The sequence below is a fragment of the Solenopsis invicta genome, chromosome 5 (assembly GCF_016802725.1).
Source record: "Solenopsis invicta isolate M01_SB chromosome 5, UNIL_Sinv_3.0, whole genome shotgun sequence".
Taxonomy (NCBI): Eukaryota; Metazoa; Arthropoda; class Insecta; order Hymenoptera; family Formicidae; genus Solenopsis; species Solenopsis invicta.
Genome location: NC_052668.1, coordinates 23,776,146 through 23,802,541, shown reverse-complemented (window position 1 = coordinate 23,802,541; position 26,396 = coordinate 23,776,146). Strand labels below are relative to the sequence as shown.

The 26,396-nt window shown below is 38.7% G+C and overlaps 1 protein-coding gene across 46 annotated transcripts in view; it reads left to right on the top strand.

Moving 5' to 3' along the window:
* Positions 1–26,396, top strand: part of LOC105195227 (ensconsin) — a 157,961-nt gene that overhangs the window by 113,109 nt on the left and 18,456 nt on the right. For 12 of the 46 annotated variants that reach the window (XM_039449169.1, XM_039449166.1, XM_039449170.1 and 9 more), the window contains one exon: positions 20,548–20,616. In XM_039449169.1, the coding sequence (XP_039305103.1) occupies positions 20,548–20,616 (69 nt within the window). Of the gene's footprint in view, positions 1–1,156; positions 1,795–2,889; positions 3,180–6,122; positions 6,177–20,547; positions 20,617–25,953; positions 26,008–26,396 lie in introns of all 46 variants that reach the window. The other 34 variants (XM_039449172.1, XM_039449157.1, XM_039449156.1 and 31 more) reach the window with 8 other exon arrangements.

Sequence of the window (26,396 nt, the reverse complement as noted above, 5' to 3'; positions counted from 1 at the left end):
CTCTCTATGAAATCTTTATCGACGATCCTTTCATCGATTGACCCGATTTATAATAAATTATTTTAAACAGTTATATAATTTATATTATCGCGAATCCCCGTATCTTCGTTCCATTTACGCTAAATTTAGCATTGATCTAATTAGTTGGTATCGCATTAACGATTATTAGTTATTAATCGGTCGAACATTGGTTAGCGGGAGTCCCACAAATAGCCTGTTTAATGAGAACGCGCAGAACGAAGTCGTTAAACTCGCTTTGATAATTTTCAATAAGTGACAGACGTCGGTCGGTGGAATACGCGACACAAATCGTATGACGGGGCCCGCGTATTCATATCCGCGTTTGCGGATGGAAATACTTCGCATGCCCACGCGCGACGAGAGTTAAATTAACAGCATGCGGCGTAATTTTAGCGTAATGCAAATCGATATCACCGCGGTGCTTCCCCCCGCTCCCTGGCCCTTCTAACGTGTACGTCACGGAATTCCGCTTTGAGACATTTCTCGTTGCCGGGAGTATCGCGGCCGTAAATTTTGCAAACGGCTGGCAACCAGCCAAACAACATTTTTGTTACGAACCGTGACCGACTACACCGCCGTGTCGCGTACCCCACGCTAATGAACACCGTGCATTTTCGCATTGTCAGATGCATCCGTGTCGTCTGCCCCCGGTGGCGTGCCTACCATGCTTCGGGATGCCTGTCGCAAGTTCTCGATCACTATGGTAACGTTCTCACGTTACTAATGTACTTACGTTCGAATCATGTGTCTTATTGTCAGTGACGTTTCGCAGAGATTTCTCTCGTTGTTCCTAGGATTAGTTCACATCTCTTCTTTTTATAGACTGACCGTCTAATAAAAGCTTATAAAATCATAATAAAATATAATATAATCAAAATCAAATATTTAAATGGAAAGGTAAATGCGTACTAGATAGAAGAATGAGAGGAAACTTGAGATATATTCTGTTACAATGTAATTTTGACTTGCCAAAGAAGACTTGCCGTTATAGAAAAAGCGAGGGTTTCGAATAATCTTTAGTGTCGATTTCTCCTTTAATATTGCTGAACGATGACTACGAAACACGAGCCAACCTCTACGACGCAAAGGCCGACGAACTGAGCCCGGTGTAATCTTACCGATCGCTCCTTCTTAGGTATTCGCCTATTTCTCTATTCCTGAATCGAATCTGAACAAGTGGATCGCAATGCGATCAGTCTTCGGGGACAGATCGGTTTCTCGCTTGGCAAACCCGATGTAGTGTCAGTTGTCGTGATGAAATTGCCGTGCTAAGAAAACGGACGGGAAAGAAAACGGACGATTATGAACGGCGAACAAGATTCGTGACTGTTTCGCGGACTACGAAGAAAAGGACCACGAAGAGCGAACAGAAGGCGGAAAAAGCGGGCCGGTCCGGTGGGGCCCCGGCCATGGGGGAGACAGTATGTTCTCCGAGCTGTGCAGGGAGACCCTGCGGAAGGCAGCAGTGTGTTACTCTGCTCGTGCAGGAAGTCCATCACCATCGCCACCAACGTCTCCGCCGCCATCACCCGCCAAGGAGGCAAAGACTGCTGCCAACACTGACCTGGCAAATGTCCGTGATCTCAACCACGAGGGAGCCAGAGACCATCACCACCATCACCACCACCACCACCACCACCATCATTCAGGGACCACCGCCGGAAAGCGAGCATCGCCGACCGGAAACGCCGGTGGCGAGCCCAGAGATTCGGCCTCAGAAAGATCGGCCTCAACCGATCGTCCTAACGACTTCAGGGAGTACGTTTACGCCCGGTGCGCGACTGACATTGGTTCATTACTCTTAGTACTCTTCGGGGACAGATCGAGCATTGACCGTCGATTTCTTCATCAAAAATTCGCACTAGGATAAAGAAAAAGAGACTCGTAGTTTTTCTATCACAGAGCAAATAGTCCTTCGGGACAGTTCATTTATTGGCTTTAGGACTAGTCGTCTGAATTTCTATGGTTTCAACTCTTTACTCTACGAGTTTTTGTTATACGGGTGAAGAATAGAGATCCTAATTGTAATCTTTTTATTATTATTATTATTATTATTATTATTATTATTATTATTGAACGCTTTACAAATATAAGGTATACAAAAATATTTTATGCAGTTATTCGAAATTATTTAGATTATTGGTTTTTTCGTACTAGTTTATTCTTGTGCAGTATCAATCTACAACATCAGATTAATTAACGAAAACACGATTAGCAGAAAGTGTGATTGTCATTCTCGCGAAACAATAACGTCGAACATTTTCGCGTCGCGACGGTCGATGCTCACGTTGAATTTATCGATCCATTAAAATGGTTTGACGTTGTCATCCGAGAAAATTAATCGATCACATGCATCATCCCGCGATGCTCAGAGTGCAGTCTGGGAAACGCTCGCGCTTCCATTTCATATACCCCGAGATTAGCTTCAACGTACTGTCATCGAATGAAATCAGCAACGCAGGCGTAATATCTCGATTTTCAATATACGGCTGCGCCATTCGCACTTATTGAAATGAGTTGATTTTTCTCAGGTTTGTTCGCGCTCATTTGTTTGATTGAATCCAACTAAATGTGTTAAACGAGCCGTTTGTATCCAATCTCGCGATTATCGCTATCGAATCGATATACAGCTTGTACTTATTTTGACGCATTATTGCGGCATGAATTAATCAAAGAAAGCAGTTGAAAAAAAATACATTATACAGGATAAATGAATGATTTTATTAAACGAGCATTAACGAGATATGACGACACGTCTCTCGGATCCAACTTATTTGCGGTTCTCGTGATACCTAGTCTTACGAAAAATTTGGAAAAAAGTTCTTTCTTGATGCGTAAATCGTGACGTAAACATAAACGTACTCCCAGAAAGCGACCAGCGATGCCAACTGACTTCAGCAAACGATTGCCCGGACTCGAAGCAAGAGAGGGACGACGTGGCGGCACATGCTGTGCCGCCGAGTCCAAGGAGTCCCGATCGGTATCCCCCGAGAAAGGGGCAGCACGTCAACACGAGGACCACGGAGGAGCAGGAGGAGGAGGAGGAAGAGGCGGAGGAAGTGCCGGCAGCGAATGCGGACTGGACTCGAGATTCGGCCGACGATCCTCAGGGTCGTCGTCCGATCCCGAGGACAACTCCTCAACTTCTGGCGACGAAGGTACCTTCCCCTGTAGTTCGAATGTACACTGAATTTTTCACGGCTTCGACCAGACTTGTTGGGCCAATCCCGCGGGATTGTAAGATATTCGTGTGTCGCTCGCATGTCGACGCGAGTTCAATCATCAAGTAATTCATACGGCGCTACAAATAAAATACAAGACTGATCCCAGTGTCTCTGGGATTAAGTTTTGCTGGTAAATAATATATACCGGTTACTTTGAAAACGGTGTCTCTCTCACGGGAGTTTAATCCTAATTTTTGGGATGGAAGTTAACAAGCGAAGAATAATTAATGTAATGAGCTATTCTGATGCATCTCTTTCGTGCAGCTTTTGAATGTGTGAAGATTATGAGAAGATAGGCTAGGAAATATATTTCTAGTTACGCCGAAGTGCAAGAATCTCATCTTGCATTGTGATGCAAGTTACTCTTGAATGGAAATTAAATTGAAATTAAAATAAAATTTTACTTTTGTAGTTTCATAAAAAGTATTTAATGCTTCTCTGTTTAAAAATGCTCATGCTGTGTCAGATTTTAAGATGGTTCGACACTCTTGTCACATTCTTTGTCATAAATATTTTTATGAACATGTTATAAAGAATTAACCACAAACATAACCTTCTAGAGCTTTTTTCTATTTTTATAGAAAAAAGAATGTATCAAAATGTTCAGTGATAATCCCCTGCGAGTGTTCGGCACAAAATAGCGAAAGTTCGATGGGATCTACCGCGTTTGTGAAATACTCTCAGGGATTGCGGGAGTTGTTGATCGTGGGGCTCTTTGAGGAATCGAGTTGCAGAGTCGCGAAGTTGCAGAGAGAGCACCTCGACGACGGAAGTGAACTGAGAGATCATAGATAATTTGGCCGAAAGCGAAGACCGCGTGATAACAGAGAAAGCGTTATTAACTACGCTCAACTCATTCAAGCGCTGTCGCCTTAGTTACAGTCAAGCAAAGATCTTATTGAGAATTTGAAGATAAGATGCAAAACGCAAAATTTTTGTAATTTAGGAAATATATCGATTTTTTGATTTATCACATAAATAAAAAATTCGTGGATTTTGAAAGACATTGATGATTCGATGGAATTTTATATTAATTATTCATATATTACGCTCTCTTTCGAATGAATCACGAGAAAAATATTTTTCTGTTCGGTGGCTAACAATACACTTCGGTGTATTTTTATTTCTCTTTTATTTTTTAACTTAACACATTGGATTGAGAAAGAATCGAGAAACATTTTAGTATGCAGTCGTACATGCATTTTTTATCTTACACGCTGCAAGAAAAAAGCGGAACTTGAGAAGAGAAGTCTTGGGAATCCTTTAGACGATGCTAGCTACATATTTCGTGTCTCCATACGCGAATCTCCGTGCGCAATGCACCGGACTCGTTTGTCTCTGTACTGCGTAACGTTTCCACGCTCTATAGAAAGAGGAAATTCGACTTCAAAGGAGAAGTAACAAGATTGAAAATACGACCGCGCCACTTTATTTTTAGATAAACAATTTGCGATCGATTGCGAGGGAGGTTCTTTCACCGGTCTCTTTCCTATTGTGCCCTGAGATTTCGATCGTCCCTGTAGTTGACACACTCTTTTATACACCTTGAATATTTTTTTATATCTTCTTATTTACTCTGGTAAAACGTGTTCCACTGTTATCGTGTCGCTCTCCAGTCATAGTTTCTTTAATAAATTTTTAATTAATATTTTAAACAAAAAAATTTATTTGAAATTAATATTCTTTTATCTTTTTCTTGACATTACGCTGAAAAAAAATTTATTAAAAAACTGAAATATTTAGTCCGATATGATCAACTAAATATTGGGTTGATGAACAGTTATTTGCGCAAAGAAAGATATAGTTTATTCATGTCAACCATTTAAAGTTTTAAATCAAGACTTAATTAAACGAACTCTCTCAATATTTTGTTGCATGTACGTATCGAACTAAAAATTTTAATTTTTTCAACAAATTTTTTTTAGCATACTTAATTTAAGTGACTAAAATAGTTTAAATAACTTAAATAAATGAAATTATCATTAATAAGCTCGACAATAGAAGCGTCAGATATTTTGTGTGTTTTACTTAAATTTATTTTATAGAATTTATCAGATTAATATAGGATTTTCTATAGAAATCGGTACGCTGCATAAATTAAGCGTCGTCTAGATTGAATATATAGATATACGTATGCTATTGACATGAGCACTCCGATCGCGGCAGATCGTTCTCGCCAAGATCAGTGATAAGAGGCAATACGTTGATATTCTCAAGAATGCCCGAATTGCTGAGCTGGCAGCTGAGCGGCACCTTTTCTCGCAATCGGAACTTCTTTTCCTGAGACTTTTGCAACTGCATCGAATGCACTCAAGGCCTGAAAGTACCAAAGCTATCTCGCAATGTGCCAATTCGCCACGTTCCCCGAAAATACTTCTCGAGTTTGCTCGCGATACCAAGTTTTTTATCACGTGTCCTTGAATGTACAAAATATTTTAAAGAACTTTACGATCGTCTTTTTACGCATGCACAACTACAGATTCGTCAATTCTTTAAAGCTCGCATCAGACGGTTTATAATTTATATAATTCAATAGAAATATATTTATAATTTTATATGTTATGTTTAATAATACACGAAATTTTAAGAATCAGAATACACTGTATATAAAATTATAAATGGAAATCCAGTTTAAAATCTTTGATACAGATTATAGATCATCTAGAAATTTTAGGTTTTAATGTTTATATTAAATCTAATATTAAATCCGTTGATAAAATTAAAGCTGAAATGAAATATCTTAAGATAAAATTAAGCATATAGCAATGGAGTCAAATAAGAATAGCTTTCTTAGGTGATCATGTAATAATCTTTTAGCATAAAATTCATTAATGCAGACAAAAGTTCTAAAATGTTATTTTTCTTGTTCTTTTTCAGGTGAGTATTCGCCGAAGTTGATGGAAGCGTCTTATCTTTCTTCTGTGGCGTCAGGTATTTATGATGGAGAAGCCATTTACATAATTGAACCTTAATTTATGATCCTACATCGCTAAGAAACGAGAGAATGCGATTCTCTCCGAAAGAAAATCTAACTGCATTCTTTGGGAAGAGAAAAGAAACCTATAACCGCTATCGGAGATCGCATTCACATCGATATTTTTGGACTTCTTTTTACCGCGTTTTAAAAGAACTTGAAGAAGTTCGCGGTACGAGGTTAAGTAAACGCATATTATCATCGTTACTGACTGTAAGAACACGCAATTAATTTAAAGAACTTGACTGCAACGAGATCACTGCTCGCGGTCAATTCGCGTTTTTCCCCATTCGACACTTTTTCTACATCATTCTTTCTCCTGTCGCCACGAAAGACTTTGCTCATTGTTCGGAAAACGCACTTTGAAACTGTCGTGAAGTTGGAACGAATGTTCCGCGCATTCTTCGAGGGCGAGAAAGATACACTTTCGATAACTTTAATCAACATCGCCGGAATTTTTTCGAAACGAACGTCACTCCAATTGAATCGAAAGTTCCGAAGCTATCAATCTAACTCACGTCGCGTCATATTATTGCCTACATTTCGCATAAACGTTGACGCGTTGCCTTCAAGTTCGGCAGTGAATCGTTTCCCGGTCATTAATTCGATTACGTCATTTGCAAAAATGATTAAACGTGGTTATAAATTGTAATGATTATTACTTGGAACTGGCATAACGCGACACAATTTAATAAATCATCTGTTTTATTTATTGCGCTTTGATCTTTATGTATCATGAACTAATTCTTTCTTCGATTAAATTACAAGAATTTGTAATTTTGAGATAAATTTCAGAATTTTATAAATCGTTGATATTTTAAAGCTAATCGTGAGAAAGCCTATTTTAACATTTATTATTATTTCAACAACTATTTATTAGTTTTTTGTTTAATGCGGCGATGTTGAATGCCGTTACTCGAACGCCGTTACTCGAACTACAAATTAGATATTCCAAGTGACTGGCCTCGTTTAGTCATTGTTTCAAGGTTGGTACTAAATGTTTAATTAGTTGAACATTTGTAGGTACGTTTCGAGCGCATTAGTCGTTCTCTTTCTACGTCTATCTTCAGTAAACTCCGCAATATCGGTTGCCGGGAAGATATATTTCGCTAATAGCTTCCTTCGTTAGTCGGTCGACGGTATTCGGATATCTAGAGCGCGCATCTAGATCGTGGAACCCGAGTTTACAGCGAAACTTTGACTTTCGGCTCGCTTCGATTCGCATATTTGCTAAGTTATTTACTTCAGAAGAAAAAGAAATTTATGTAATGTTTTCACGACGAAGAAAGTCGAATATTTCATCCGCGAGAGAATTTGCTCAGCTTGGTACGTCGTTGTATCGCAAAGAAGCAAACAGAACTACGTGTGTACAGTGTGTTATTCGGTGTATGCGTACGTGAATCACGGGAAACGTATGTCTCACAAACAAAAAACTTGTCCTTTGTTTTCTCCGTTTTGATTGAGACACACTGTCTCCTCTCTTCTTCGCTAATCTAATTTCATCACCGATTAAACGTAGTGGTCTCTCGGGAAACAAAGCGGAGATACGAAGATTTCAATTAACGGCAATATGTCGCAGTACGTTAAACGACGTCAGGTCTTCAGCGCGAACTGGCCTCGAAATTTCAAGTCAAGTTTCGCTTACAGCTGAGTTTTCGTGAGCTATGGAGCAGGTCGTGTGTATCGCGAGCTTAGGATGCGCTCGCCTAGGATGGCGGAGCCATCCCGCCGTTGTTTTAATTAAATCCGGGAAGTATCGAAGATTCTCTCAACCGGCAAAATAGGCAGCGACGTTTCGCTCTTTGCACGATATACGTTGCCAAAATTACTTTGTCGAGTATAACCAGACGGGTAAGCCCTCGTCGATTCAGCGACACGCAGGGATGCATTCGGAAACACCCTCAAGGCAGACATCAAAGCCTCTATTCGAGAAGTTGCCTATTCACTTGGCATTTCACTCTCGAGCTGTCGTGTTCTTTTCGCTTATCTCACCTAAATCTCTCGTACGGATCGCGTGATATTCGAACGTGAACTAAATTTTCGAAACATCCGAAGTGATTTTCGGTGACGCTTTTACTATATTCGTAAGACATACTGCTACAAAGTGACTTTCGTTAACTTTTAGATAATTTACGGTTTTTTAATGCAGGCCACATCTATATGTATATTATTCAGTAAATATAAATTTAACTGTGATATAAGCGAAGAGAAACGAACAACAGTCTCAAATGATTGAAATAATTTCAGTTTGATATGATCGTTTCATTAGAAGAGGATAACGCCGCTTCTTGACGTTTGTTAAGAACCCCGGTGAAAAAAATTGCCCCGAAGAAAGAAGATTTGCCCCTTGTTAGCGGCAGATTTAGCGGGGGACGCACAATGCGATGTCTCCGTTCGCCATAAATCATCGGTATCCGCACGGGTCTCGTTGTATATAAGCGGAAACGGAGATCGGTTATCTCACAGCTGGATGCAGTTCCGTTTCGCACGATCCTCGGCAGCAATAATTACGCTCGACGACGTTAATGGGCGATTAATTATTTCCCTCCGCGCATCTTTGCGAGTTTACGCGCGATCGCTGAACTCCTCTTAGCGAGCCTCCTGCAAGCCGACCCGCGAGTAATTAATTATGAGATATTGTTTACGATTCTCACGTGACGTGCTTAGGCAAAAGTGCGCAATATTACGACAGCCATTTCGAATCGCCGGTATGTCGGTATGCCGGTATGCCTTGAGGTCCCCGCCTCGTTGTAACGGTCAAGTCCGTCGTTAAAAGCTACTCCTCGTTAACGAGTTTCTTGCACGCCTTTGAACTCAACGCCGATAAATCGTCTAATTTAGGGCGTTTATATACGAGCTGTAAATTCGCGTTTATTCGGCCGGACTATCAAGCCAAGAGGCTTTCTCCATCTTCGCGAAAAGAAGAATCATTTGCTCGTTGCGCGGAATTTCGTCTAAATCGGGAGAATGGCAATTAAAAAAGAGTATATTGGAAGTAAAAATATTCTACTATTTAAAAAGTAATAAGTTGGGTATTAAGAGGTAACCTAAAAACAAGTTTTAAAAGCTAAACTAAAGATAGGTGTTAAAAAGGTAACTTTAAATCGACCTTATAAATTTATATTATTTTTCGAAATAATTAAATTGTAATTCAATAATTTCTAAAGTTTTCGAATTGACGAGGATATTTTCGCGTTTCATGACGCGTTCAATAAAATCTCGGATAGAAATTTATGGTCGGTAACGTTGCCAAACTTTTTGACTGAATATTGATAATTTGAGAGTACCGCATAATAACAGCACTATAAATCAGTGCCACTCGCAGATCCCGGGCTCACTTTAATTCCGCCCTTTTTTCACCGATCTCCCTGAAAGAATTGAGAATGCATCCTAGTCTTATCTGGTGCTACGACTGCAATTATTCTGTGAAAGGCGGGATAAACGCAGTCGGCGTCGCCCTTTATTCTCAGGATCTTTGGTGACCCAGAAACATCCTATTTTCCATGCTGAACCATGCCGAGCACGGTCGGCCCACGAATAGTAATTATTACGGAGAAAGTAGTAACGTTTATCGTCTCATGCATCAAACGAATCATTTATTTAAAGCGCGATTCTAATCTTGTAATTGAAGGAGGGTGTGAAAAAGGCTAAGCAGAACTAAACCGTAAAATGTCAGACTGGCATTGTAAAAAAAAAGTAACACCGTTCTGTTTCAATGACATTTGATCATCCTCTCCAACTCACGAGAAATGTCAACATAATGCCACAAACTATTATGTATGCATATAGGCACAGATTACAATATAACAATCAACAATTTTCATAATATTCGAAATGAATGTCCACGTCGTAATGATATGGAGGCGGATTCGAGGCGATTGAATTGTTTTCCCGTTGAATATCAATAACTCGAGAGCGTGAGCGATTTTTCCGAAGGAAAATGAGTGGAATGAATTGACTATCGACTTGGGCCATTAATCAGATCGTGCGGACAGCAGACGGCATGGCGGATGGAATGGCTGGTAGTGCTCGGCGCGCAACGGATTGCTGTCGCGTTCGAGACCCGATCGCGAATGCTAATGACCCGACAAATTTTCCGATTGTTCCCCGGCAGCCAGTAGATCTTTCGCTTGCGTGATAAACGAGCCCGATTGCGATGGATTGGGGTCTGGCGCGAAAAAGTCGACCTGGAGTTCCGGCGTTCGTTCGTATATCGGCGACGATGCGTTCTAAGGAATGGCGAAAATAAAATTCCCACGCCTTTGTGACGAATGACCGTTCTGCCCGCAGTGCTTTTTACGACGAACATGAATCTCGAATAAAACAATAATTTAGGATTATTTATTCTTCTCGCGCAACGATGATTAATTTCAACGGATTACTCGATTTTAAATGCTACTTTTCTTAGACGCAAAATATTTTTCAAATAACGTAGTTTTTATTTCGTTAATTATTTTATTTCTTTATGTAATAATTTATATATATATTTTTTATCGCTTTTTTATATTTTATAATTCTCCATGTGTTACTGTCTGCTTCATTAATGATTGGATAATTGTGCAATCAACTGTATTCTTTCGTGATAACATGCGAGAGATACATAGCTGGCTAATGCATTGATTCGAGAAAGTCAGATTTTCGTTAAAAACTCTGACTTTCGCTCTTATAATAAAGTGACCTAATTTACCCCATTCTGCTTCGGTCCATCTTACGTCTGCGATATCGCCGGAAGAAGGAAGTCCCTTGCGGCAATGCTTTTGCCAATTGAAATCCGCCACAAAAGAAGATAAAATAAGACTTTTTCTCTGAAGGAGACCTACGCGGAAGAAGATGCAAGCCATTTTTGTGGGTTACAGTACGAACGATCGGACGTCATTGAACATTCTTTTCTTTCCTCAAGATTCGTTTGACGATAGAGACGATTACGACTTTTATCCCCTTCGACCAAGCCACCTCGTAAATGCATAAACGTGGTTCAACAGACCAATCGGATATCTGGCCTCAAAAAGATTCGATCGATACTGAAAATAGCCTGTTTCCCATCCGACGGAGAGGACACAAAAGCGAAAAATATGTAAAAGTCGCTCGTTGTGGTAATAATGTGTGAAAATCGAAATAAAACTGTTTTTCTTAAAAAAAAACTTTGTTAATTAAATATTTGCAGTTTATACGCTCATTACTTTTCGTCAACCCTGTTATCCTTCCTTCTTTGTTAGATCGCATCGTTGCATTAGCTCTGCTTCTGATTTATTTATTTTTTCTTAGAGCTTTATTTCTCTTAATCTCTAAAATTCATCTACTATGTCCCCCCAGAGCTTTCAGTCACCGACTAAAGATATGACTGTTGGCATACTGGCTGCACACTTACATATGAAGGTTTTTACCCTCGCGACTCTCGTCGCTGATATACTCTCCAGAATATGCGGTTGCCAGGTGCGCGAAACACCTCTAACTTTATTTCTCCTATCTATGCACCTTGACGGAACTTTCGGCTCGTTTAAAGAAATGTTCCGGCGATATTACTATGCACGTGGCACACGATGACAGAAAGTGGTTTCCCTTCGCACTGGAATATGGACTGTACATCCTGACCCCTCTAAATGCCACTCCGGAATTGGATTCAGTGAGATAGCCGAGGAACACATGGCTGCGTAGAGTAGGGATCGATATTTATTCATTCCGACGTTCTCGGGGGCAGAAAGCGTAAAGTGTACTTAAGTAAACTCCTCGCTACAGTATTCTCTATACTACTTACTAAAGTAACGACAAATCAAGATGCAATCAGAAGCAGTAAAATAACAATGCAGCGGAAAAGCATGAAGTAAAGATTTCTTCTTGCTGCCTCCGAGATACAAATCGCGCTTGGATCCTCTTGAGAATACCGGAGGTGCATTTTTAAGAAAATACAATTACGCGTACACTTTTGCGTCCTTTTAAAAATTTATACGTGCGTTAAGGTACGCACTCATGTGGGTCAGATGTACGCTCTGTAAAGTTGAGGAAGCGACACTCGGCGGAACAATCTTAATTCAATCTCCTAATTAAATTTCCCTGCGTGAAGCTGCTCACGGCAACTTTTGTGTCAATGGAGCTCGCTTCGACATTGCTCACAGCCGTTACGCGATGTTTTTATATTTTAGCACACGAACGAATGCGCGCACGACGGCCGATTTCCTGCATCGTCGAGCAGCAGCGAGAAACGGGGAAATGAAAACAAGAGCCGAAGTCTGAATTGTCGGCTCGGATAAGCTTTCCTTTGTTTTGCCGCCCCGATACGCACATATTTTTTCACGTTTCCCCTTCCCCTCTTTTTCCCCCTCTTTTCCTTTTAGTTTTATACGTCGCGCGATGCCGTTTTATGTCAGCACGCGAAAAATCGTTCCCGGCGCGATAGATATTACGAATAGGCGCCTGCACGAGATTTCTCCCCCGCCTGCATCGAACAGTATCGGCGCGGCTTGCTTGTCAGATATTTATCGATTACATATGTCGAGAGATAATATCTACCTCTCGTGATTTCAAATCTTTGTAAAGTGCCTGTTGAATTTTAATCATTCGTTGGATTTGTTTTTCCCATACACGTATGTGTGCCTTGTACATGTATATGCTATTTGGAGTAATTTGGCGACTATTCGCCGCATAACCGCGCAGAGGAGAGCGCGTGATCTCGTGAGGCGGTTCCACGGATGCAAATGAATCCGTATCAAATGCCCGGGCGAGTGTTTCGAATTAAATCACCCTTCGCATGCGAAACATCGACGTTGTATGGTTCAGTGAACGGTCAGAAAATTAAGGCGATTCAGCGCAAATGACATCTGACGCACGTCGAATTACATTGTAATTGGCATTATGGACATGTCAGAACAATTAATTTGTCATGCAAGTAATCGTGGGAGCGTCTTTGTACCTCGGAAGTTGCGATGGAATGTATAATATCCTTAGAAAATATATCATGATACTTTTAATATCTACTCGTATTGGCCGTTCCGCCTGTCGAGCAAATCTCATTTCCGAAACGCAATTTAGTCACGATATGCGTTTGTCATTTCAATGAACGCTATAAGCGAATGAAAACAAATGTTATTTAGTTTTACACGCACGCGCACACAAATTAAATTACATTGAGAAAAGCATATATCTCGAAGATAGCACCTGCCATTCGTTAATATCACTTTTTATGCAAAAACTGTCAATTGTATCATGTGCTTCATTCGACCGGGCGTGAATTTAAATAATTAGAACCTTGAGCATCGCGCTGGCGTTGTTTTATTCAGGACACGTTGACATGTAGGTCTCCGATATTATTCGGATGCGCACGCAACACGCACGTTTCGTCCTATTTTTTATCTATCCGTGTTCTCGGCCGATTCCCGGGCGTATTTTATTAATGAAAGTAACGTTTCTTTATTCGTTTCGTAAATTACGTAGAAAGCCCGATATTTTGGATATATATATATATATATAATGATACATTATTAACGTGTAAATGTTTTATTGTAGTGTTTCGAATCACGATACGAAACGTAAAGTGCTCCCCATGATTAAACTCAAAAAACGTTGATAAAACTGTACCAATATTTTCTTGTTTATCAGCCTCGTATTTTGCGCTTGCGATATTTGTATACGTTTCTTTCTCATGAAATGGATCATTGTTATGTACAGAAATATATTAGGGAAGAGAGTAAATAATACTCTAATATTTTATTTTGTGTATTTCACACTTTTTTTTAAAATGACAAACCAACAATTTTGCGAAACTGATTTGCGAAACTGATAATAAATCGCCAGAGTCGCTGCATGGAGATACGGTCAAGTGGAAATCATTGAAATTATGCGAGAAAAAAAATTGACACGAACAATGAACAAAGGAGCGATACAAACGTTGCCTGGAAATTGGCATTGGCAACTGTATCTCTGTGTAACTCGACACGTCTGACCATACGGATCATTTATCACTACAGACATTTGTCTCTGGCATTTTCAACATGGATAAATGTCAGTCCGCCTGATGTGCTGTCTTTTTAGAGTCGGCGCTGCATTCAAAATTTCGAGTCGTTACGAGTTAAACGATGTTAAGAGAAAGACGGTGATACGAATTGAGCATCTAATTATACGCGATAGTGTGAAAACGCGAATATCTTAACATTCATTCATCAAGAATTCTCGTGAAATTTTAATGCTGCGGAAGAAAGTAGCGTAATTTAAATGCGGATTTCCACTCGAAGGAAACGCAGCGCGAATCGCGAAATTTCGGTCCGAAGCAGGTCGTAAGGAGACAGATTTTTTCTCGTCAGTATACAAGAAAGATGGTATTGGTCGTTCCTTTTCCTTTTTTTTTTCTTTTTTTAGAGATAACCCCGTATTTTTACGATTACATTTATCACGGTGCGAAACGTGGTCGGCGTATATATTACTGGCGAGATATTCGCGACATTCGCGCCAAACAGCTCTTTCTCTTTGTCATATTCACGACCGATGTTATAGCGAGTAACGATCTGATTAAAAGGGGACGATCGTATAACTGAGAGGAAGCTCGCGTTTATGATCGCCGTAAACGCAGATTATTGCATAAACCATTGTTGGAACATGCATTTTTTTAAAAGAGAAGCAACGACCGAATGGAAACGTGTTCAAGCAATATCGCTCGATGCAAAATTCCTATAAAAATTATATCGTTTATTCTGAAAATGTATCCTTATTGTAAAGAAACCACTTATCTCTTCCGTTTCGTCTCAATTTGTAATTTCGCGATAATTTTAAAATTTCCCGGGCATTTCGAGAAAATTCAATATTCTTTCCGCGAATCGCATTATTCAAAGCAAGATGAATTTTATTACCGCCTTAACATTGCCAAAGGGGATGACTGCGAACGATTAAAGTTCTGGTTTTTTGAGAACTCGTTTTCTACCCGTGAACCCGATAGGTCGCTCTATTCTTCTTCTGGATCATCCAGCCGTTAAATTAATATATCGCTTGATAGCCGACGCCCTTTCCGACCATCTCCGTTTTCTCCCTCGTGGCAGTCTTGTTCTTTTAAGGCTCGCTGTACTGCCTTGACGAGGAAGGAGAACGAGCGACGTCGGGCTTCCTCGTTGGCTTCTCGCAAATACAATGCAACCTTCTTTCCTATATAGAAACAGTGCGCTTACTCTTATAGAAGCAGCGGTCCTGTGATAAGATTATTTTTAATAAAAATTGCTCACGACCGGAAATACCGGCATAACGAAGCTGTCGGTTTTATTAAATTCGATTTTAATGTGTTTTAATAAATTTCAATTTTAATGTATAAGGACGTAATGTAATTGCAGATGCTGTGTAGACTCGTTTAGATTAATATTACAAAATTTAGTATCTAAGAGCAGATTTATGCAGATAGTAAAGTTAGACTATATCTTTCGCATTGCTTTAGTTCTTTTATATTTTTCTATTTAACTTCTCATTTAATTCCTTATTATCTTTCTTTTAATTAGTTCGATTTTGCAAATTAATCAAGAAATAAATAAAATATGTGTTTCTATCTTATACTTTCACGTTTGTGAAAAGTATGGTAGTATCGGGGATCGCAATTAGCGATCCGGTTGATCGACAATTTAATTGCAACTCGAAAGGCGATGGTTCTCCATTGTCTGATCAAGATACACGGGGCTCTCTCAGGGATTGCGCTGCCGACAATTTAAGCGCCTTTTCAAAGTACGATGGGGCGCAGTGTCACCGTGTACACGTCGGGACACTCTGAAAAGCAGGCACCTGCTATTTCTTCGTCGGCGCCTGGCAGCAATTAACTTTCTTCAGCGTCCGATAAGCCGGCCAATACAAATTCATTATGCTGCTCAGATACACGATATCTCCGATTACATTGATGTGACACTATTGATACTTTGGAAAAAGAAATAAGATTGCGCGAATGATTCCACCTAAGTATGCTGTTTAAATTTAATCTTATCAAATTACCGGTTTGAAACGAATTTTATCAAACAAGATTGATCGTATTGTTTATAACACTAAGAAATATTAATGTGATTACGATAAGGCTGTTTCGAATCTACGTTTGCTTAAGGATTGATCGACGTTTATATAGCAGAGCTGCTTTAACAAAAATTCTCTGCAAATTTTTCATGGATTATAGACATAATACATTGAATATTACTTTGCTCGTAGATTACTGAATGTTAAAATCGGTCTGAAAGCTTTCGGCGTACGGATTTGCATTTCCGATTTGCATTGTTTATCGACCTACTGTATGTATAGTATATACACGACGCCGAATCACCAGCAACCGTCGTGCTAAATGCGTTAGTGTGTATTTGCCAACTAGTTAAACGACTGCTGATATTTACTCTTGGGACCTTGAAGTGCATTCGAATGTACGCAACGCGACGAAGTCACCGGTTCTTACTAATGACCTGCAAATGAATCCAGCTAGCAATATCGCTCATTTTTTTTTTTTAAAGGAGTTCGAAAGATTAATTTATATTACAAGCCGAAATTCTTGCTCTTGCTCGTAATTTGTTAACAATGCGGTTCTCGGCAGAAATTTATGCAAATCGATTCTGTCGCCTGCGCGCTTTGGAATTTCTTACATAAGGCAAGAAACCGAGTTTCCTGATCACTGGTTCACGTAACGCTTCTCGGTTAAAAATAAAAATCGTTGCGCGTATTCTATGCGTATCCACGTGCAGTTTTCTTCTCTGCATTTAAATTCAAACTCTAATGCGTAAAAAAGGATTTTTGAAGCTAATAAAATTCGTTCTAAGCAGAGGATTTAAGACATCATTAAATAAAATTTACACCTTCCAGATTTTTTCCATACATTCCGTTCCATTAGTTTTTTCAGATTATTTTGCATGAGAATGTCCGAAAATTTATGACCTGGTGGTTGCGTTTTTTCCTCTAAGTAACGATATAGAAAGGATGTAACCCCGGGACTCTGGCGAGATGCGATAAGAATTGTTATACGTCTAGAAAAGTATCTCCAGGGCGAACACGGTTCGTGCGGGAATACAAAAGACTCCATTTAAAAATTGAAATGACGCCGAGCGATGCAGTGAATGCGACGTGCATTACTAAAACTGTCACATGTTCAAGAATTTCAAATTTAAAAAAAATGAAATATCTCGAATAATTAAAAAGGAAAATCAATTTATCACATAAGTATGCAATAACGCCAGTGGCTTTTTATAAAAAAAAAACTATTAAGTTATATATCACTGTATCATAATCTTTTGTCAATATGTAGAAATAATACTGAAAACATGCGAACGTGCTATTCTGTATTTAATATCAAACAATGTTCAGAAATTTTCGAGAAAAAATTTGCGAAGTTTAAAATAATGTTTTTTGTATTCTGTCATGTTTTCAGAGTTAAATACAAAATCCTTAAATCTTTGTTGACTAAAATACAGTTCCTGCCTGTGAATGCTTTCACGTAGCACCGTTTGTCGTTGCACGACTAGGTGTAGTCGAGTAGCGACACAGTTTATTTGCGATTCTTACGTCGACAGCCAATAAATTGCGATATTATGTAGTTCGCGATGCTGCTCGTCACGGAGATGCAAGAACTCTCTTACTCATATTTATTCCCGCGCAACCGTTTTCTTTGATCCCGTTCTGCATTCTCCTTGAAGTTTCGAGTGTGTCTAAATTTGCACGAGACTCCATTCTCGGTGACACAGTAAACGTGATTTCGATCACATTAGTGACGCACCAATGTCGAATTTCCCTCGGGAGAACAGCCTTGAAACGTAAAAAAAAAGTTTAGAAATTCCGACCGAGACGTTCTAAAGATTCTAACGACGATGTTTTTTTTTATCTGTGCCATACAAAATATTTTCTGTGAGATATAACGAAATAACTTATAGTTTCTGATATCCTATCCCGCTTTAGATGCAATCTTTAAAATGAATCTCGTGAATTATTGCTCCACTCTTTTCCTGAATACTATTTTCTGCCGATTACAATGTTTATTAAAATCAAGATTAAATCTAAATTACCCCAAAAAAATACGTTCGCGTTTATTCCCTAGTATACATTAAGAATAGTGTAAATGACTGCACCTGCGAGGAATCAACATAACTGATTAATATACCTTACGCGAGTCAAAGAGCATTCTCCTTTCAGCGGGACTTGGTGCAATCCTGACAAATCGCCCGCGCAACGCCTTGCAAAGCACACTTCCGGCATCTTTAAACCACAAAGGACCTCGCTTCGGCTTTTCACCCCGTGCTTCGCGCTTCCTTTTGCGATGCGCGTCACATCGGAGATTTTATCTCAACGCGTCGTCTCACCCTCTTCGTTCTAGTTATCCGCAGACAGTGACGTCTTAATAGCGCGAATTTGGCGAGAATTTCGAGAGCTGTCCTCGTAAGAGCGGCTATCGATGGTGAACGCTGACGACGCGTGATAAAATGCTTTCTCTTCGCTGTAAACGTCTCGCGTTATCATCGTTAGCGTCCTCATCTGTCGTTCCGCGTCATTATCCACCGATTTTAAACTGCAGCATAGCCGCTGTAGGAAGAAAGATTCATCGCGTCTACCCAGATTATTCTCTTCCTACTCTCTCTCTCTCTCTCTCTCTCTCTCTCTCTCTCTCTCTCTCTCTGCTCTCACTTAAAATCTTATCTTGCGGTTGGAATTAAAGTCTAAGTACTCTCTTCCGTCGTTTCTTATGCAGGAGGTACTGCAGTTCTCTTTTTTTTAAATTGTCGATAAATCATCGATGCATTAAACTAAAAATAGTAATTCGCTTCTCTTGCTACGTGAACTTGAAAAAGGCAATTTTTGTTAGCAAACTTTAAAAAAACTGATATTGTTTATTATAATAATTCTAATATTTTTAGAAATAGCGATATGTAATTTTGTAAAAATTAATTGGATATAAATATCCGAATGATTATTATTTTTACGTTCTATACGGAAAGGATGATTTTATTGAAATATCTAAAAGTTTAGCTAGATACAAATTTAAAATAAAAATAATTTTATTCGACTATTAATACAATTATGGTGGACTGGTTGCAAAAACTCAACACTTTTTGTAGCATCATGCTCGCTCATCATGCTTGAGCGGAATCGTACATGATTATTTTGATAGTTCAACAAAATTATTTTCAGACTTCTATCTAGCTAAAATTTTAAACACTTCGGTAAAATGTATATTTTTAGTTATACTGATTTTAAAAATATAACATTTATTTATGTTTATAAAATAGATTTCTTAGAATGAAATTTACCTACATAAATAATTTAATTTCTATAATAATATTCTTTTCGTTTTTCTTTTCATTCAACTCCTCAAATGTAATCATTTACGAAATTAGGTAGTAAATTTTTCGCAACTAAGAACGAAATCTATCGCGAATTTCGAAGTGAATTACGCGGAAGATATACGCTTCGTTCGGAGGACATGAGCTTGCATATCGAACCTTTTCACTGGCGCGCTCGAGTTCCACCCAATTGAATTGGTGAACGTCTGCGTGTAATGGAAGGAGAAGACTGCGAAATGTCAAAGTTCAACTACCCGCATCTACTCTATACATGTTGTGCATCAGCTACGCAACCCCTCGTACTTGTGTCTAGCCCTTACCTATGTACATGCGTTGCAACAATACGAACTTTCGTTGATATAATGCAATTTCTTCATGGCACGTGTGAGTATCCAGTCTCGCTCACTGTCGATATCTCGATTTTCTTTGCGATTAGGAACGACATGTGCAACTTTCTCGCGTTTAATGATAGACATGTCTCGGAAATGTCTTTTGGTTGCCTAATTTTACCATGCAGTATCTAATTTTGAAGATTGAGACATTGCGGAACTAATTGCAAATTTGAATGGATTATTTCACATTATAATTTTCATATTATAGTTTAGTCATATAGAGCAAATTAAACCTCAGGTAATTTATAATTCGCACATACATGCATGTATAATATATACAATATACAATTATACGTCAAGTTATAAATAGAATTTTCTATTCTGAATTTTGACGTAAATTATAAAGTGTCTGAAGTGCGCTTTAATCAATAATCCTAAATTACATATGTATATAAATTCAGAATTTAGTATATAACCCAAAATAGTGACTTTAATTAAATTTCCTGCTCTTCGTCTTCCACGGGATGACACCAGTTGTTTCACTGCGAGGAATCGATGCAGCTACTAGAATACTAATACCGGCGCGAGATACTCGAAGCGTCCGAAACCGTATGTCGTCGGACGTGCTATTAATTAAACTTTTATTCCATCGTAATGCGCATAAGTATTCAATAACTAAGTAACTTCGCCACAGGAAGAGAGAGTTATTTTATGCGGAACAATTTATTTTACAGCTGGAGCCGCTCCTGAGGAAACTAACCAAAGGTCCAGTTCTGCACACAATCGCCACTCTCTCACGAAGGGTAAGTTCGGCGAGCACAACCGATTGCATTTACGATACTTTTGTATTCTGCTGTAACTTGCGCTACAGCAAGCAGCTTCTACCGAGTTGAAAGAACCGCCACGTTGTATCTCAAAGTGTATAATTAAACGATTTAATATTTTTAACAGCTAGTATTATTAAAAATTTAAGTTTGAAATAATTTTTAATTTTCTAAATTTTTCCACGTAAATTGTTATTTTAAACAAGTGTGCCCTCGTTATGGAAATGATATAACGCGGTGTGTGCTCGGTAGCTAGTGCTTTAGAATTTAATTTACTTAGCTTTTTTCCTTTCTCTTTCTCTCACATCTATCTTGATGTATCCTATCTGGTTTTCGTCGAAACTCTACCAGCTCGAGAACTTTTTATTACTCCGCAGCGAGTGTGACGCTCGATGTGATACCTCTCACGGTGACTTTTTGACATTTACACGGCGGATTTGGACACGATGCACTCTTTTTAATATCGCACTCCGTGTCTACCGACATTTCCGTGGCGGTTGACAGCACAGCTTGATCATTTATTTGTGATACAAATAGTGATACGGACGTGCTCGTTCGTACTACACACACGAGTATGCAGGTCAGTTTTATTGGAGGGGCTTGAGAAATATTTGATATTTAGAACACGTTGTTGTGTTCTCAAGATGCAAAGACGCACGACACAAAATTGCTCGAAATGTTTAAAAGAGATGTAAAGAAATGTCCGCTTATCTTTTCTCTATTGGTTCTATCGATACAAACGCTACAAGTTTAATTGCAAATTATGCTGATTTGAGTCGTGACAGGGATAGTACGATATAATCTGCTTCATAAAATTTATTTGGTTCATTTTTTAAATGATTAAAACTAGTTTATAAAATTCCACAAGAACAACTAGTTCTTTTGCGTAAATTTAATTATTCTTGCCGACTTTTCGTAAGAATATAGGTTTGTGGATTGCTACGTCACCAATATTCCACAGTCGATAACGATATTAATCTCGCGCGGGAAACCGCGTAACTGCTTTCCAATCTGTGGTGGAATCGAGAGCAATGCCGAGTCGCGAATCCAAAGTACGACCTCTGGGTCGCGACAGATAACGAATGCAATTCTCCCGGTTCGAGCTGCGAAATGGTCACATGGATTTAATAACGCTTCGATTGCACTTCGCGCTTTTGTGGGAGATGCCGTCAAATTAATCAGTGACGACAAGCGTCCGTGAAATCGCTAATAAGTCCCTCACGTGGCCGGAAATATCTCACACACGTGGTAACACATAAAAAATGGAATTTAAAACGAATTCGACGCGTAATTTATTGCACGATTGTATAATTAGATACGTCTCAGCGACTGACGTAATTAAATCCGTACTAACGAGGTTCATACGCCCGAATGTGAGCGAGTATGTGGGTGCGTGTAACTCGCGTCAGATAATTTATTAAATATAACACATTAATCTATATTTAATTATGTGCGGGTGAAATTTTAATGGAAAATTTAATTCATCTCTCATTTGGAATAACGGACTTTATGAGAATAATGCGAAGGAAATGGGAAAACATCGTCTGAGGAACATTCACACGTGCATGTCTTTTCTCGAGTTACTTTCTTCCGTTTACCTGAAAATTAACGAAGTACTCGTACAATATTTAAAGTGTCTTTAACTAAAAGACGACGAGAATTATCGAGATTTTAAATTTGAAATGTAAATATTATTCGCGCTCAAGAAGCACGTTCGTTCATTAAATATTAATAAAACTCTAGCATCGTAGAACGTGAGAAATGAGAACAATTTCAAGTGTCATTCTTGTCCTCCATTAAAAGTTTACCAACATAAAAGTGCTGTTTAACAAGTCAAAAAAAAATTCTTAAAAATATATTTTAATAAGTTTCGTATACGGTCAACGGATAGAAATTGATCTTGCATAAATTGGAAATTTATTAAGTATAAACATATAAAATATCACAACCAAAAATTACAGAAAAAAATAACTAACTTCCAGTTAACAAAAACTAAAATCCTTTCACATAGACTATTCATCTGAAATTAAAAGATGCTGTTGACTTATCTTTGTAAGGAGATATATTTCTTCTCAGACACAATTCATACAAATATATCTTGATGTCACTCGACGCGATAATTGTCGCTTCAGCAAACGTGAAAAGCACGATTATCAATGAGAGAACCTCGTTACTCACGGCAACACCTCATGGATCATTCGCGTGGCTTAAACCTATGCGTATCCACTCGCATTCCACACCGCCACTCGAGCAAGGTTGACGAGATAGAATAGTCGAGTGGATGAATAGAGGTTTCGAAAGGAAAAGCCGTAGAGGTGGAAAGAAGTGAAGGGAAGAGGGTTAGGAAGACAACCTCTTTATAGTACAGAGACAGCAAGAGATGGAAGCGACGGATTCCATTGTTTTCCGACCCACTTCCAGACGAAGGGAGATTAACAGAACCGTTTGTATCCTCCGACGGATTTTCCTACATTTGAGCCTAAGATGGCGACGATGATGAAGGTTACGACTGCAGCTGCATGACAGATACCACCAATTAGAACGAGCGCATCCCTCCCCGCGACGGCACGCGCTTCGCGATTTTGTGTTCCATTCGTTAAATTATCTCTTAGTTACCACATTGTCTCTGCTCTATTCCCCTTATTGCGTTTCGAAATTGCGGACATGCCGCTGTAAATATCGTCGCGAGAAATGGGATTTAAACGAACCACCTGTCTGAAACAATACCCGCGGAGAGTGATTTAATTGAGAGACTTCCACGCGGTTCATCAATAAATGATTTTTATAGATCTTGCTAAGCCTAAACCTGACAATCAGAATATGTGTTTTTTTTCACATGGATTTTCCATTTTTCTATTCTATTCTGGAAAATTGCGTATCCTATATCAAGATCTTAATAGAAAACTTTTTTAAATGCCACTTTTGCAATTTATTTCGAAGAACTTTGATTATTTAACTAAAATTTTTGTGCGTTGCATTTAACGTGACTGCATTGTCCTTCCTGCTGTTCCGTCAAAAGCAGGTGAACTAACGGCGATATTGTGTGAAGGACAGCTTTCAGAGAGATAGATGGATCGCGACGCATTGTGCGTTTCCGAATGACCAGAGATTTACAGCCTCGGGGACTGCGTGAAGTAGGAAACGATGCATTTTGCATCTGCATCCTCGAGAAAACGCTGTTCTAGCATATTATTATCTTTGTATCTTCATTTTGACCCTGACGTCTTTGACGGAAGTTCACTTTTCACAGTCAAAGGAGAAAAATCTTTTTGATCAGAATAATGGATGGAAGAGAACTGATGCTCGCGCTTCGTAATAAACTTTTTCTTTCGCCGCTCTTCTATCTGCATGAATACGATTACGCGATGTGCCCACAGAGTGTTTCGTATGATATTAACATTGTTTATTCAACCGTAAAATGTTAGTTCTTGATTAATTATGAGAGTATTGAAAATGTCTTATTTATTTAGACACAGTCCTCAAAAAAGAGTTATTGAGGAAAGTACGATGGCACAAATGTGAGCGAAAAAAGTTTTTGCTTTAATAATTCACGATTTTGCAAACTTTGCAATATAAAGTTCGTTTATTTTTCGATAAATGATTAAATGAACAGACGCGATATCAAATTCCCTTATGGCTATTTTTTGCGCCACTGTCGACTTTTTATTTTTCTTTACTTTTCATTTTTGGAGTGCTCCGCTCAACATCTTCAGCCGCTTGGGCGAGTATCGAGTATTTCCCTAGCGACTTGATACGAATTCGTCTTCCAAATTACATTTACGTGCAAGTGGCTCTCAGCAGTTTCTGTCTTCAATGAAAGGAGAGTGAGTCTTCAATTACTAGCACATGTTGTTTGAAAAATCCAGCATTGCTTTCATCGAGGAACCTCTTCTGCATTTTGCGACGTAACTCAATATTCGCGACGTTGAAGACGTCTTTTCATATCATCCCTGCAGTCTTCGGCACTTCATTCCTCGTGTTCGACATTTTCTCTCATCCTCGTTCTCGTTCAATTCCGCGCATTACTAATCACATATCCAATTACTAACAACGGTACGTATACAATTTCCTCCTTCTTTGTCTATTTTCTGTCCTTCCCTTCCATCTCGTATTTGTAATCAGCAGCTGGAAATAATATTGGCAGCTTGGCGGTCGTTGCCATTGACGTCTGTCGAAAATAGATCGTCGACGAAGGATGGAAATAAGCCACGTTGTAATTAGCGAATGGAAGAGGGAGTGGAGAGCTTATCAGATTTATGCAGTATCGATGCAAAGCGAAAAACTTTGTTGACATCGATTGTATATGCGCGAGATAATGAAGTGTCAGCCAGTACCTCGTTATTTGACGAAAATGTAATTTCGAACACAGAGATTTGTTAACGAATGAGGTCATTATTTACAGTATTTATCTATCACTAAATGAGCTTCAAAGGCCCACAGCGTAATTGGATATCTAATTTTAAACGGCTCTCTTCAGATAATGTATCGTTTATAGCAAGCAATACATATGTGTCGTAGTCGAATAAATCGTAGTATCATGTGACCAAAGGTATGCGAATTGAAGCGTTTGTGAGATCGAATTGAAGTATTTGCGAGGTCCAATTGAATCGAATGTCTTTGATGCGACTACGAATCGAATTCAAATCAAAATTTTCCCGGATTTACGTTACATGTTAATTTAAAGTATTTTCAATAACGTTGCAGATCCTTTTTAACAGACGAGAAAATCAATTGTAAAAATTTTAGAAAATAATTATGTGCTACGTAAAAACTTATAATAAATACTATGACAACGTAACGATATTATATTGATAAATGAGCATCATACAAATTAAAATATGTTAGTGCACTTTATTAAGAAAATAAAGTAATTTCAAATTTTGTATTAAATTAAAATAAAATTATGACACATAAATTTAAAATTGGAATAAATTTACGAAGACGATTATCTATCGTGTACACAAAATTTTGAATAATTTATAAGATTTAAAAAAAATTTTAGAAATCGACAAACAATCAAGCACGAAAATTAGAGTCTTTCAGATTCGAAAACGAATCGAATCCACTGTGAATTCGAACTATTCGCACACCTATACATGCAATGATACCATTATCTTTAAACAATAATGTATATTTGTAAACAGTATTAACTATGACTAGTCGGTGCTATCTACAGCAATGCACTTTGATATCGTTGATCGTTAAACAAACGTCTTTTGCCGACACAGAGGTAGCGCTTATCACGCGAGTATTGTGAACCGCGCGAACTTTATAGCTCTCAGAGAATGTGTATATCTTGAAATTTGTCTTCCGTAGAGCAAACGATGCACTGGTTCGCTCAGATTGGTGGTGATTCCCTCCCTTTGACAGGTACGCTCGGGTTGAGTTCAGCGTGCTTCGATAACGATTGTGTGACTTGCGTGTATGTGGTGTGGAACTCTCTCTCTCTCTCTCTCTCTCTCTCTCTCTCTCTTTGCAACTCTCATCGAGAGAATCACCGCGTTTGATGTCTAACTAATGCGTGGATATCTAAGATCAAGACCGCATTCAAGACCAACTTATTGCAGAGTGCATTTGTGTGAATGCAGCGATACATTTAATCTTTCTGAAGTAATTGATTATAAAAGAAAGTTATATGTATCGCAATTCTGGTTTTGTTACCCAAAGAATTTTATATGATTTGTGTTGCTAACGAAAGATGAATATATCCCAGTGTGATATTATACGTTATAATTAAATATATCAGTGCAGAGTTTTAT